Genomic DNA, 13,503 nt, shown 5'->3' on the forward strand with positions numbered 1-13,503 from the left:
CTGGCTGCCAGGCAACAGCCTTGTGACATCACAGCTGATGCCACCACCTTGCACAGACCCCGTGGGCACTGCTCGGCTCAGCTCAGGGTGAGGGCGAGAGATCGCAGCTCCTCAGGCAGCTCCGCCATGCTCCGCCCGGGGCTCTCCCTGCTCCTGGGGCTCTGCGTGGCCTCGCTGCTCCCCAGCACCCTCAGAGCTCACAGCTGTCCCAGCAGGAACACGGCCCGGCTGCACGTGCCAGCCCAGGACGTGCAGCAGCCGGACACTGGCACAGGCAGTGCCAGCCTGTGGTTGGTGCAGGTGCACTGCTGCACCTTCTTAGCCCTGTCCCTGCTGCTCGCCGTGCTTTGCCTTGGATGCAGCCTCCGGAGAAAAGCCGAGAGGCAGCGCAGAGAGGTGAGGGCTGGGGACCAGGCAGCTGGGATGGTGCCAGGGGGCCGGGAGCTACAACGTGTAGGGAGAGGACTGCCAGCCTCTGTGCAGAGGAAAGCCTGGGCAGGCACCAAGGGTCCTCTGCCTCTTCCCCAGCCCTGTGCCCGAGCCCAGAGGCAGAGGTGGGGCTCAGCCCCCTTCCTCCCAGGAGGAAACAAGGACAGGCTGAGGCACAAGAACAAGACAGATCCTGCCCGAGGTCTTCTCCACACAAGCTGTGGCCTGGGGCAGCCCAGCCAGGCCCCAGCTTCCCCAGGAGAGCCCAAGGGGCTCAAGCCCCCTGAGTCCCCTCTGCCCCTTTCACCGTGCTCCCTGCCCCGTGTCTCCCAGGAGAAGGCCTGGACACGCTCAGCTTGGCCACGGACCTGCTGCCTGGCTGACTGCCCCCCCCTCCATGACGAGGTGATCGGCCGGCAGGAGGAGAACTCTGCCTCCATCAAGAGCTACCTGAGGCACCTGCGCCAGCGCTGCCTGCGGGGGGACGTGCTCCAGAGAGGAAGGAACAAGAAAGCGTGGAAGGACTTAGACGAGGAGGCAGCGCTTTTCTCTGATTGAGAAAACAACACCTGCTAGGCAAATGGAGCAATATACTGCAAGATTTCCAATCCAGATTTTTTATTATTATTAAAATTATTTATTAAATAAGACAGCTTTTATTAGTAGTGAATGAAATTGTTGTCAGAGAGATACCATAGAAATTTAATTGTAGTGAAAATTGTAAAAATTGTAGTTTGGCTGAAGCAGGTGATTTTCTGTCAGCTTGTTTGCAGAGAATGGATGGTACTCTCCGCTGTTGCAGGAACCAGTGTAACAGCTACATGTTGGGCTTACTTCTAGGAAAACAAAAGTGAGAAGTTAAAATCTGCTTCATCTAGAGGGATGAGGATAATCTTTTACATAAAAGATATCCTTTCGCTTCTCATGATGGAGCTTGAGCAAGAGATCAAGTGAATTCTGCAAACAGAACAACCTTGTCTTGATCTAATAAAAGCTTTAGAGTTTCAACTTTAAAAGGCTGAGCTTTGCAAATGAGAATTTGAGGTGTCAGCTAAAATAAATTTACAATATAAGTAAATCCATAAGGACATCTGGACTCATCATGGATCTACAAAGAAGAGGAGCAGGGCCTGGAAGTGTGGAGGCACTTTGGGAGAGTGTGGACTGGGATAATGAAATGTCTCACACATACAAAGCTGGTTCCCAGGACTGATGATAGTGACCATCAGAGAAGGTATCAGGGAAATGGGATTCATATACAGCTGCCCTCGATCCTGGGAAGGCAGCTTCAGAAAGCAGTGTGTCACCTCTACAACAAAGTGGACAGAAAATAATAAAAACTTAGTATCTCTAGCAGAACACAATAGTCAAATGCTCATTGAAGCAGAAAGATGTAAAGTATCTGACTGTCCAAGAATTTCCTACCAAGTCTATTATGAAATAAATGTATTTTTAATCAGTAAGTTTAGTTTTGATTAGCTATCAGAAGTCACATGTGTAGATATATATGTATCCTGAATATCAATATATGTGTGTATTGTGCATTGTATTATATAGTGCACACTGTGTATATATGTATAGTGATATGAAACATATGTATATTGCATATTAATAGATGTATATTGCATATTGGATGATATATTGATAATGTATATCTACATTGTATGTTGATATATAGATGTATTGCATATTGGATGATATATATGTGTACTGATAGAATGTATCTGCGTATGGATATAAATATGTGTATTAACATGACTATGTAGCATATTTGTATATTTGTACATTGCATACTGTATGATGTATTTTGATATAGATGTATATTGCATATATATATATATATAGGTACATTATATACTGTATGACCTGTATATTGGTTATATATATCGATATGATATATATGTATATTGATATGAGAGATATATATTGCCCTGGGGGTAACAACACCGGAGGCCGCTATCCACCCCCTTGAGACACAGATCACCTCTGAGCTGCTTTCTCAGGAGGCCGTGCCCAGTGCCGATGGCGCGGCAGCGCCGGCCCGGACGGGGAAGCGCGGCCCGCGCCCCCCGCCATGCGCGCCCCGCGCGCCATTGGCCCCGCGGAACGCCAATCAGCACTGGCGCCACTTCCGGCGCGGGGCGCGCCCCGGCCAATGGGCGCAGGGCGGGGGCGGGACGCCTCATGCTCACCGAGGCAACGGCCGGGCGGGCGGTCCCGGATGGCGGCGGTGCAGGGTGAGTGCGGCGCCGCGGGGCTGCCCTGCCCCGCCGCTCCCGCCTGCCCCGGCGCGGCCTCTTCCGCGTGCCCTGCCCGCGGGGCCGCACGGGCCGGGAACGCGCCGCCAACGCGCCGCGCCGAGAGGCGGCCGCGCGCGGGCTCGGGCGGTCCGCGCGTCCGCCGCGCGGGGTCTGCCCCGGGTGACGTCACGGGCCGCGGCCCCGCGTGACGTCACGGGCCGGGCGGCGGGAGCGCCGCGCCGCCGGGATCGGGGTGGGCGCGAGGGAGTTGGGGCCCCTGCGCTCCGCTCGCTCCGCGGCCGCTCCCGGCGGGACTCTTGCGGCGTCAGCCCCGGCGGGAGGGGGCTGCCTCGGCGGGACCCGCGCGTGTGTTTGTGTTTCTCCGAGCGCCTGTTCAGGATTCAGAGTTACTTTTGCCGTGCAGTCAGAGCTCTGGGTGCTTTGGTAAAATCATTGTGCTTCCTGTTCTCCAGCAGTCACGCTGATGTGTATTCTTGCACCGTTTCTGTCGCTGTACAGATGGAGAGCAGGGAACGTGTAGCAAGGAGGAGTGAAATCAGGAGCGGTGGAAGTTTGACAGCCAGGAGGGAGAACTGGTAAATCCTAGAAGAGGCTTGAAAGGGAAAAGTTGAGTCTAGTGGGAGAGTGGGAGCTTAAGAAGTGGAAGCAGCAGGTTTGTGAATGAGATCTACAAGGACTTGAAGAAGAGTTTGAGGTGGGAGGGGTTTGAGAAAATTGAGTTGGTGGGGAGGAAGTGTTACAAACTGAAGCAAACGAGAGAGATAGGTTGCCTCTGTGTTCTCTAGTAGAAACAGAAACATCCTTAGACCCAGCTGTATGCAAAAGGCTAATTAGGATTTTCAGCCTGCAGTTACACTGTTAGTAAGTCTTTATGTGACATCTCCATCTTAATTTTCAAAAGCCATTTAATCATCATCATTGCATCACTATTTCTTCCATTCCTGTGAGAGTTTAAATTCCTTACTTGCTCCTCTGTCACTTCACTGAAGTCTGTGCTGTACCCTTGTTTCTGTACGGTGTAACAAGATGCAACAAAGAAGACCAATAGTTGCTGGAGCCTTCTTTACTATTACTAGTAAAAAGGAAGTAAATGCAGTGATTAATTCTTTAATTTTAGCTCTGAAGTATATACCAGTGACCATTACAGTTGGATGTAATCCATAAATGCTCTTTCTCTCTGCAGAGCCTGTGTATTGTAGTGGCCTTTCATTTTGTATCAAGACATATATAATTATAACAATAAGTTCATATTTAATTTTGAAAAGTAGATTTATAAATGTATGAAGATTACTATGTATGTTTAGCATTTAAGAAGAAATGATGGTAAATAAATAACTTCCTCCAGAGCTGTGCTAATTCTTCTTATCAAAAGAATGATTATGGCAAACCAGCTGGTTTGTTCTGTGGCAGTGCTGAATCTTGCTAAACATCATTTGCATGGTTTGGGTCATGTAAATGGAGTGGTATTTAATTACTGGAGTAAGCCATATAGCATTTGCAAAGTCAGTGGTTTAAGTCTTATGCATTAAACATCTCATTTTTCCACTTCTGTGGAAGTGGAAAAACACTTTCCGGTGTTCTTGGGTTACAAAGTCCTTTTCGAGATGGTAGGAGTGATAGATGTTATACTGGAATATAGAGGTGTAGAGTCTGAGAATGGTTTGGCTTGAAAAGGACCTTAAAATTAATCTAGTTCTTAATATATAACCTATCTTAATATATTACAGAGGTTTTCTCCATTTCTGCATTAACACTACGTGCTTTTCACTTCCTTAAGCAATTCAACATGTAGAATGTCTCTATTTTGCCTGTTAAACTAGACAAATGGTTTTGTGTCAGGATTAATGTGCAGTAAAAGCTGTGGATAAGAGCAGCAGTAAATACAAAGAGTTTGTTTGGCAGCTCCTGATATATACATCGTTCTATATTGTTACTTTTTTGTTTCATGTACTAGACATTATTGACAATATTTCCATTAGCTTTATATAAACATTAAATTCCTTAAAAATCTTAAGGGTAACCATCAAAACCAATAGAGTTACTAAGTTATTTGAGCTTGACTTAAGCATGTTGTGGTTCACTAGTAATCATGGTAGCTCTGCTTACCCAGGCAAACATTATTGCACTGTTTCAGGCTTATTTGGTTTTGGTTTAGAAATACTTTGTCATTTAAAAAAAGTTAATTTTTTTTTCTTTTCCTGCTGCAAATTAGTGGGGAATTATGAGGAGATGGGATGAAACAGTATAGAAGAATAGGAATTCATTAAAGGATCTTAAACAGCTATTCCTTGCAAAAGAAAGGAAAAGGTATGGTGTTTTAAAGGGTTACTCATGTGCTAGTAAGATGGGCGGAGAAATAAGCTGTATTGTTGAAAAACAGGACACCATGGAAAGCAAAACTTATATTAACAATTCCTTCCAGTGTCTGGCAAGATCATGAGGTTCAAGTTATGTTGTAGTGAAAAGGCTGCTTTCAGCTTGCAACATGAACTTTGATTATTTAAGTCTCATTAATGCTGTTGGCTAGGGAAGAGGCAGAACTCGGAAGCCCTCCTTTGGAGCGGTGTGTTCCCCTTGGTTCAAACCTGTCTCCCAGAAGTTCATTCTGAGGTTATTTGTGTGAAATTCATCTCTTGAAATCAGTGTCTAACATATACATCTGATCTGGTTTTAGGATGATTTCTCTCCAGAGTTTATTTTTGAATGGAATTGTGCTCCTTCCCAGTAGAAGATGGTGATCCTAATGTATGATCATGGAGAAGGGGATAAGTTCAGTAGAAGTGTTACCTTCCAAATCATCTCAGGTTACAGCTGTAAAAGTGGTGGTCAAAGAGCCCGAAGCAAAGCAAACCCAAAGAGGGAAACGAGTGGGATTTGTGCTTGTCCATGCAGGTAAGGTGTGGAAGCAGAACAGTGGGAATGGAAATAATGTATATTTTGATATCAAACTAGATATCAACAAAAATTTTATAGTGGTTTTGGACTACTAGTGTGCTAATAAAGTGACATTAACTCTGTGTGCAAATCTGGGAATGGGGAGTTTGATTGGAAGTTGCACTGGAAACTCTTAATCAAAATGTAGCTATTCGGGTATTCTGGATGGTATGGTTTTTATCCTTGACAAAGAAAACCCCTAAATTTAAGTGATTATAAAATGTCATATTCTGCAGTTGTCTGCTAAGCTTGGCAAACCTACAAAATGGAGGAGATATTTCAGTCTGTTTCTTTATCTTTGGAAGGATCAAATACAGTCGTTTCATTAGTGATGATTTCTTGTCTAACTTGTTCGTGAGGACAGTCCAGCTGAGACCTTCTGAAACCTCCTTGGGCTGTTTGTTGCAGAACTCTTTTTACTCTTTTGAGATTTTTCTTCCAAGTCTATTTTTTTGATCTTGTTCTTGTTTAAGTGAGTTACTGTTTATTCATTCCGCATGTAATGAAGGGCTCCTCTACTGAGATCTGATAGAAAAATTATGTGTTATGTGTGTCTTGCTCATAAATTCTTTTCTCACAGGTTCTTTATTAAATACTGTGAATCATGAAGTTAACAATGCTTATATCTGGGTGTATATTTGTTTTGAGCATCTGTGTGAGAACATGAGGTGAAATATAGGAAAGTGGCCTGGTGATGCCTAAAATATTTGAAAAGCCAACGTGTTACTTGCTTTATAAAATCATTAAGGTTAAAAAAAACCAAACCCAAACCTCAAATAATTTATTCTGGGTTGATATTTGATGACCCTGGTATTCTATTTTAAGGGCAAATGGAATTGCTCAATATAGTGTCCTTTACTGGGTCACTTTGGTACTAGTATTAAAGCTCATTTTATTAGAGTTTCTCAAAACGAGTATTTCTACACGTCAGCAAAGGGAAGTTGAGATAAACACAAGCACATTTTTAAGTGCAAAACCTGGTAAAACAGAAGTAGATTTTTAAATATAAGTGTGCCACTCTTGTTTTTCTGATGCTGCATTTAGTTGAGTGGTGGCATTGATAAATTTTTCAGGTATGGAAGTAGAGGCAGTGGCTTCAAAATGGGGCAGAATGGTTCAATACAGCAGGATAAAGACTAAAAATAAGAAAAAGGTGAAAAATCTGTATGATCTTCATTGCAAGGAACTGCTTGTTCTAAATTGGGAGTAACAAGCTCTAATAATGTAGAATAAACGTGAGAAAATGAGCAGAATGGTAATTGTGGTAAAAGGAAAATCAGAGTTTGACTTAAAACTGTGAGTTTTGCCCAATAATGAAGAGTAAAGAAAAAAGCTACTCTGGAAATCCTCCAAGAATGAGTGAAACTGGAATCTCTTAGAAAGTGTTTTTAGGAAGAGATTAATGCTGATATATATACCTGCATGCTTCTGGATATATGCTCTGTATCCTGTATTTTACTGGGTCTGTTTGAGTCTGTGTTGGAATGCATAAAGTTGTCAATCATTGGTACAAAAAGGAAATGCCAATGTAATCCAGAGTAAGAAATGCTGTATCTGCCTGTGTCTTAAATCTCTGTGTGAACTACAGGCTGTAGTTTGCCAGGTGCTATAATAGATTTTCCTTTTGCTTCAATTGCAGGTGCAGGTTATCATTCTGAATCCAAAGCTAAAGAGTACAAGCACGTGTGCAAAAGAGCCTGCCAGAAGGTATGTGTTACCAGCTCCACGGGCCTGTACTGGGTACACAAGAAACACCTTTGGTAGCATTGTCCCTTCTGTAGGAATGGACACATCTGGACTGAGCTGCTCGGGCTCTATGTGGTTATAGAGGGAAATGAGGGAAAACAGAGCAGAAACAGTTAACATGATACAGAGACAGGACAGTGTGTGGCCCTGAGATGCAGCAACATTCTCATCAGTGCTGACCAAAGGAACAGTGGGAGAACAAGAGAAGGTCACAGTGGTACCTACAAGGACTATTCCTACGGCTTCCTGCACTGCTCCAGGGTTTCTGGAGCTAAATATGGTGTCTGTATTTTGATTTCATCCATGTCCACTCTTTGGAGTTTATTTAAACTCTAGCATCCAAGTTGCTCTGTGAACGCAGGGGTTTCCAGAATTATTTTCTTCTTGATAGCTCTTACCCTCTTAATAGGAAGGGAGGTAGAAACAGGAAAAACACAACAAAAAAAAATCAAAGCTGGAAAGGGAGAAATGGCAAGACTTTAATTTCCATTGAAACTAATATGTTTTCATCTCTTCCAAGAACTTTGCTTTGGAACTGGCAAGTCCTGTCTATTAAGTGTTGAATGAGTAGCTGGAAGACCTCTCTCTAGAATTTTTAATGTCTTTTGCTTTCTCCAGGGAGAAGGAGCTTGGGAGCTTGGCAGGATTTTTAGAAGAGTCTGAGTTGGTCTCTGATAATTATCACTTTGTGTTACAGTTTGTTGCTCAATCCTAATACCAATCTAATTTTGTAATGAGAGGCCTCACAAATCATCCAAACTTAACACTGACTTTATTAGCCCTGGTGAAAGTAATTTTCCAGCTAATTATGTGAGATCTACTGTTGAATTCAAGTCCAATTTGAGATTCTGTGTGGCTACTCTTGAGCTGAGTAGCCAACATAAATAACTTCTGTGAAGAACAAACAGTTTCAGGTTTGTCTTGCAGCCATAGTTGTTTTCTGTGGTTCCCTGAGGGAGCTTGACTGTAAGATCTTGTTCAGTATGGATCTAATAAATACTATTAGGCTCTAGAAGTTCACTGTTGTGTGTGTATATAATTTGAAGGTAGCATTATATTCCTGGATTTGTGTTGGCTTTTAGATGAGGTTGTGAAATTCTCTTCAATTTTATGACAATTGCTGTATGTGATACTGGAAATTTTTGTTGAATCTTGGAAGGAAAATTTGAAACTTGTTGACTGAAACATTTGGTGTTTGAAAACATCAAGTATAAGAAGTTATTTTGATATAAATTGGACTGTGCAGAAATCTGCTACTAAATGCAGTGTCACAATGTCGTAGTAGTAAAATCATACCTTCAGATCTGCCCTCATATGATTCACACTGACTTTTTCCAGTGCATCTTGTTCTTATGCCCTCTTACATTTTAAACTAATTTGGTGAAGATTTTATTTCATACAGGACTAGGAAAATGTAGGGCTCAGTCACAGAATAATAGAATTTCCTAAAAATCAACCAAAACTTCTGTTTTACAGGCAATTGAAAAGCTACAGGCTGGTGCTCTTGCAACAGATGCAGTGACTGCAGCACTTATAGAATTAGAGGTATGAATTCTGACTGGTAGTAAATATATCTCTTGGGTGAATCTTGCCAGACTTTTCTGTAGGAAGTTATTAAATGGGAAGTCTCAGTGGATTTTTGGTTTTGTGCTACACTAATTTTTATCTTTTGCTTTTCCACTATATTTTGATGTAAATGTGTTTAAGGGCTTTATAAAAATGCAAACTGAATAAAAGTTTTCTAGCTGGTACAATTTGGTTGTCATCTTGGGTATGCCTTATCAGATAGTCTTTACCCTTCAAGAGTAAATGCAGTGATTAAAGACTTACTGAACACTTTGTAAGGCACTTTATTTCTGACTTACTGAGCAACAGACAGACTGTTCTGGCTCTACTTCTTAGGGGAAAAAATATGCTACTGGTTCTGATTTTTATGACAAAATTTGTGCAGATGAATAGGGCAAGTAATGCTTTTATTTCAAAACAGTACTTGTTAATTAAGAGAGAACATCTTCATGAGCAGCTGTTTGTGAGGTTTTTGGAAAAGCATCTTTTTGGAGTGATGAGATTTTTATGGCATCTGCCTTCAGTGAAATAATGTAGAAGTGAGTAAAGCTAAACATTTCTGGGATGCAAATGAGGCAGTTTGGTCATTGTCCTAGATCCGCTAATCCCTCATGACAGTAATGATGGAAACAGGTATTCTTCTTCTCCTGTAAGTAGTAATTGCTGCTTCTTCTCCAACTTTATTCGTAAAAAAAATGGAAGGCAAGGTAAGTGTTGTGCTGTAAAAATAATTTCCTGCCTTTGGAATTCATGGTAGTATTCCAAGAGGATTAGCAGTGGATTTGCTTACCCACATGTTGGGAAAGTGTCCATTAATGTACTCGATGGGGTTAGCGTAAGGCAGGCAGTAAGTGCATACTTCAGTATGTGTTAGACATGCTGACTGGGAGCCAAGGCTTCGGTCACACTGCTAACTTGGCAAGTGCCTTGGCTTTAGCACTCCTGTGGATCTCACTGAGCCGTTCAAATATGCTTTCATGTGTTATCTTACACGTTAGGGTATGGCTCGCAGAAAGCAGCGGGTATCTCTCGAATGGAATTATTTACGATGCACTTCCCTAAGCTCACTGAGGCTGCTCTCACTCCACAAGAATGGTTTGTGTGTCAGCTCTCTCCTCAGTGGAAAACAAAAATAAAAATCTTCTTTGGGTTGTGATTTTTATTGTGTTCCTGAGCTACAAAGGAAAACATATTTTGAGAAGCTTAACTGAACAGTTATAGATCACTTTGCAGCTGTGTCTGGGGTAAATATTTTATGTGTTTTTGTTATCCCCAAGAGACTTTTCTTCTACTTCAGTAGATTTAAATACTCTGAAGTAGCTTCTGTAGAACAAGTTATGGCTGTAAGATGAAATGAAAAAGTTTTTTCCAGTTACTCCAATCAGAACCCTTTTTCTCCTTATCTGCCTTGCTACTTTTGTGCTGATGCCTGCCATCATTCTACTTTCTAGTTCTGAATTGTATTAGGTCATTTTTTTATGTGTTCTGTTGCACTAAGCTTTTTTTTTTTCCCTTTTCCTGTGATTCAGATAAAATGTTACTTTGTTCAGGTTGTACTGCAGTCATTAATGTAATTATTTGGTTTCATTTATTCATTAAGTGATTTATATAGTCTCTTAATTGGGGCTCTGTCTGTTACTGGAACAGGGAATACTGGGTTTGGGATTTGGGCTTCTTTTAGATTAAATTAGTTAGTTTTGCAGTTACATTGAGGAAAAGTCAAATTTATACTCAAAACAGAAAATGGTGGGGTTTGCAGTGGCAGTTTTTTGGATTTGGTATGAGAAACTCCGAAGTGTTAGACTGTCAGCTTCCAAAATATGGAAAGGTTTGTATCTACTCATACCTTGTTCTGAGCACCACCTCCAGACATCTCTGCCATTTCTGTAGCTGCATCTTCTGGTTTAGTACTGGTGGTTTTTCTGTTGCTCTGTGGAGAACAAACCACGTGGCAAGTCAACAAATCAACCAGAATAGTGTTTCTCACTAAGTGCAAGATTTTATGAATAAAAGTATAGGTTTGTGTTCATGGTCTCTCTAGTGAGCTGTCACTCCCTTTTGTTTATGCCTTAGCATAAAGGTAAAGTGTTATAGCATATGAAGTTGGCAAGTACATAACAAAAATCTGTGTGAAACTGTTTGTTTTCTTGTCTCCGTGTAACACAAATGAAGATACAGAACAATGAAAGATTGTATTAAATGATAACAGATTTCATTGTAAAGTATACTGACTGTAACTTCTTGATGTTTTGGTTTCTGTAGGGCACATTGCTATGAGTTTATCTGAAATATTTAATCACTTTTACGGTTCTCTCAGACTGTTAATGCTGTATTCCAAAAATTCGTAGTCTTTGCAAGGCACAAATATCTTTTAGTGGAAATCTCACAAAAAGTTGAATTTTTTTCCTCTGTTCCGCTCAATTACACAACTCCTGTTACACAGGATTTCAGCTCATCCAAAAGGCATCACTTCAAAGACTCGTTGAGGCACAAGAGTTGCTCTTGATCTTTTATGAGCAAGCTGACAATTTGCTTGTGGTATGCTGTGTTTTATTTTTTCAGGCTCTTAAGTGCAGAAAGAAAAGCCTTTCTATGTTGGACTGTGTGACTCTCAAATGAAATGGTGTTCTGTGAATATATGCTAACAATAATAATGCTAATAGTTAAATTGAGGAAAAGGTGGATTTCTTTTGCAAAGATACAAGACTGACGAAGAATGCTGTTAAAACAATTGTGCTGGTCTTCATAAGCATCAGCTGTATTTGATAAGGTCATTAAGGCAGGTATGTTTTCTGGTTTGAGAGCTGTCATTGCAGAGAAATGTTACCTCTGTCAGCTTTTGGTAATAAAATGGTCTGGACGAGGTATTTCACAAGACTCACTATTTACTCTGTTTACTTCTGCAAAGACATTATTACAGTACTGTTACTTTTTGCACTCTTGCTATCAGCCACCATACGATGCCTGGATTTTTGTTGAAACACAATGGAATTATTAAACAGGGGTTTTTTTTGTGGGGGGGAGGAGACCCCATACAACCCACTTGAAATGTGCTGTTTTCAGGAAAACCACGTGCTGATTTGCATTTATGTCTGGCTGTGAGAAAACTACGTGATTTCAAGCTTTTCTTTGACTATAGAGCACTTAAGGAAGTCTTCTGATCAGGTACTAGAGACAGGAACATAAGGTGGCTGTAAATGATGATTTCAAGTTGTTTCTAAGTTTAGTGTAATCTGTTATTAATATGTGTGTAGATTACTTGTTTCTTTATCTGACTTCAGTAGAACGTTCTTTATGAGCATCACTTAAATTGGGAGCTAATATGATTGATGGGGAAGCGGATGTCCCATTTTGGGTTCCAGTCTCCTTGCTATTGAAATTGCTCAGTTCATTTTGCATGTTGTTGTTGTGGATCAATGCAAAGAATGTTTTGTACCTGTTGTTATACTCAATCAGTGTGTTTCTGTGGTTGTCAGCAAAATTTTGCAGTGAAAGAACCTTTTTCTTGATTTTTTTTTTCTGTTTTTGTTTGTTTTTTTTAATTTTTCCTTGTAATTAAGACTTTTGAGTATACAGTCTTAGTCCCAAGGACTTCTCTTTCAAGCAGAAGCAGCCTTGTTGTATTAAGGCAGTCACCATAGATGAACTTTTAATGGATAATGAACTGGAAGCTGTTAATTCTAGTTAAAAGCAGTACTATGATGTTTTGCTGCAGAGTGACCGACAGTAATTTGTGACAAAAGTGTTGTCTAAAAACATTTTTGCTAGTTTAATTGAAAGGGATGGGACTCATCTTTGTAGACTATTGATTGTTGTCACAAAACTCCCACAGAAAAATAACTTAAAATTACAGTATTTGAAAAGAAATGCCTGTAGCCCTTGAATTTGTTTTAGAAGTGACAAATAAGCCATGACCAAAACTGTATCAAAGATGGATGGGATGTTCTTTTGTGTTCATTGAAAACCGAGCATTTTAACTATTTGCCTAGGTACAAGTGTTAGAGAGTTGGGTAGCTCCTTCAAGCATTCCATCTTTGACCACAGCTAGAAACTTCAGGATGCCCGTATTTGCTGCCTGAACATTTATAGTACATTTTGAAGTAAAAAGGATTCTAAAAATAAAAATGATACCCTCAGAAGCTCGAGAGTTTTGCAGGACGGGTAACTTGGGGAAACAAAACTCTTCTTTCACATCTTATAGCTCTTGCCTCCTTTGCTACAGGTTTACATGGTTAGTTTTAGAGATACTTTGTGGAGTAATTGCCAGGAAGCCTAGTATTTTTCACATAATTGAAGACTTACATTTTGTTAAAATGCTTTGAATAGCTGTTTGTTTTTTCTCTCTTCCTACTTACTCTTCTGTGGTAGCAAGGCTTGCTGTTAACATGCCAAGCTCAGGCTTGGTTTGCTTACTTGTCTTTTTCAGTTTCCTTAGAAACACAAAGGCTGATTGCTGCTTGTGGTTTTAAATAAAAGTGTATTCCTGAAGATACCTTTTTCTCTTTTCCTGTCCTCCCTTTTCCTGGACACATGCTTTGGTTGGGTTCTTCCCCATTTTATGGTAGTC

General features: G+C 41.0%; 1 protein-coding gene across 6 annotated transcripts in view; it reads left to right on the top strand.

The window, feature by feature from the left end:
• The first annotated feature begins 2,593 nt into the window (after positions 1–2,593).
• The window catches only part of TASP1 (taspase 1), an 84,530-nt gene continuing 73,620 nt past the window's right edge, over positions 2,594–13,503 (top strand). For 2 of the 6 annotated variants that reach the window (XM_048298609.1, XM_048298614.1), the window contains exons 1-4: positions 2,594–2,666; positions 5,365–5,582; positions 7,264–7,331; positions 8,847–8,915. In XM_048298609.1, coding sequence (XP_048154566.1) covers positions 5,438–5,582; positions 7,264–7,331; positions 8,847–8,915 — 282 coding nt within the window. In that variant the 5' untranslated portion in view covers positions 2,594–2,666; positions 5,365–5,437. Of the gene's footprint in view, positions 2,667–2,949; positions 3,266–4,902; positions 4,998–5,364; positions 5,583–7,263; positions 7,332–8,846; positions 8,916–13,503 lie in introns of those variants that run through there. The other 4 variants (XM_048298610.1, XM_048298612.1, XM_048298611.1 and 1 more) reach the window with 4 other exon arrangements.

This window comes from Corvus hawaiiensis, chromosome 3, assembly GCF_020740725.1.
Source record: "Corvus hawaiiensis isolate bCorHaw1 chromosome 3, bCorHaw1.pri.cur, whole genome shotgun sequence".
In the NCBI taxonomy this organism is placed as follows: domain Eukaryota; kingdom Metazoa; phylum Chordata; class Aves; order Passeriformes; family Corvidae; genus Corvus; species Corvus hawaiiensis.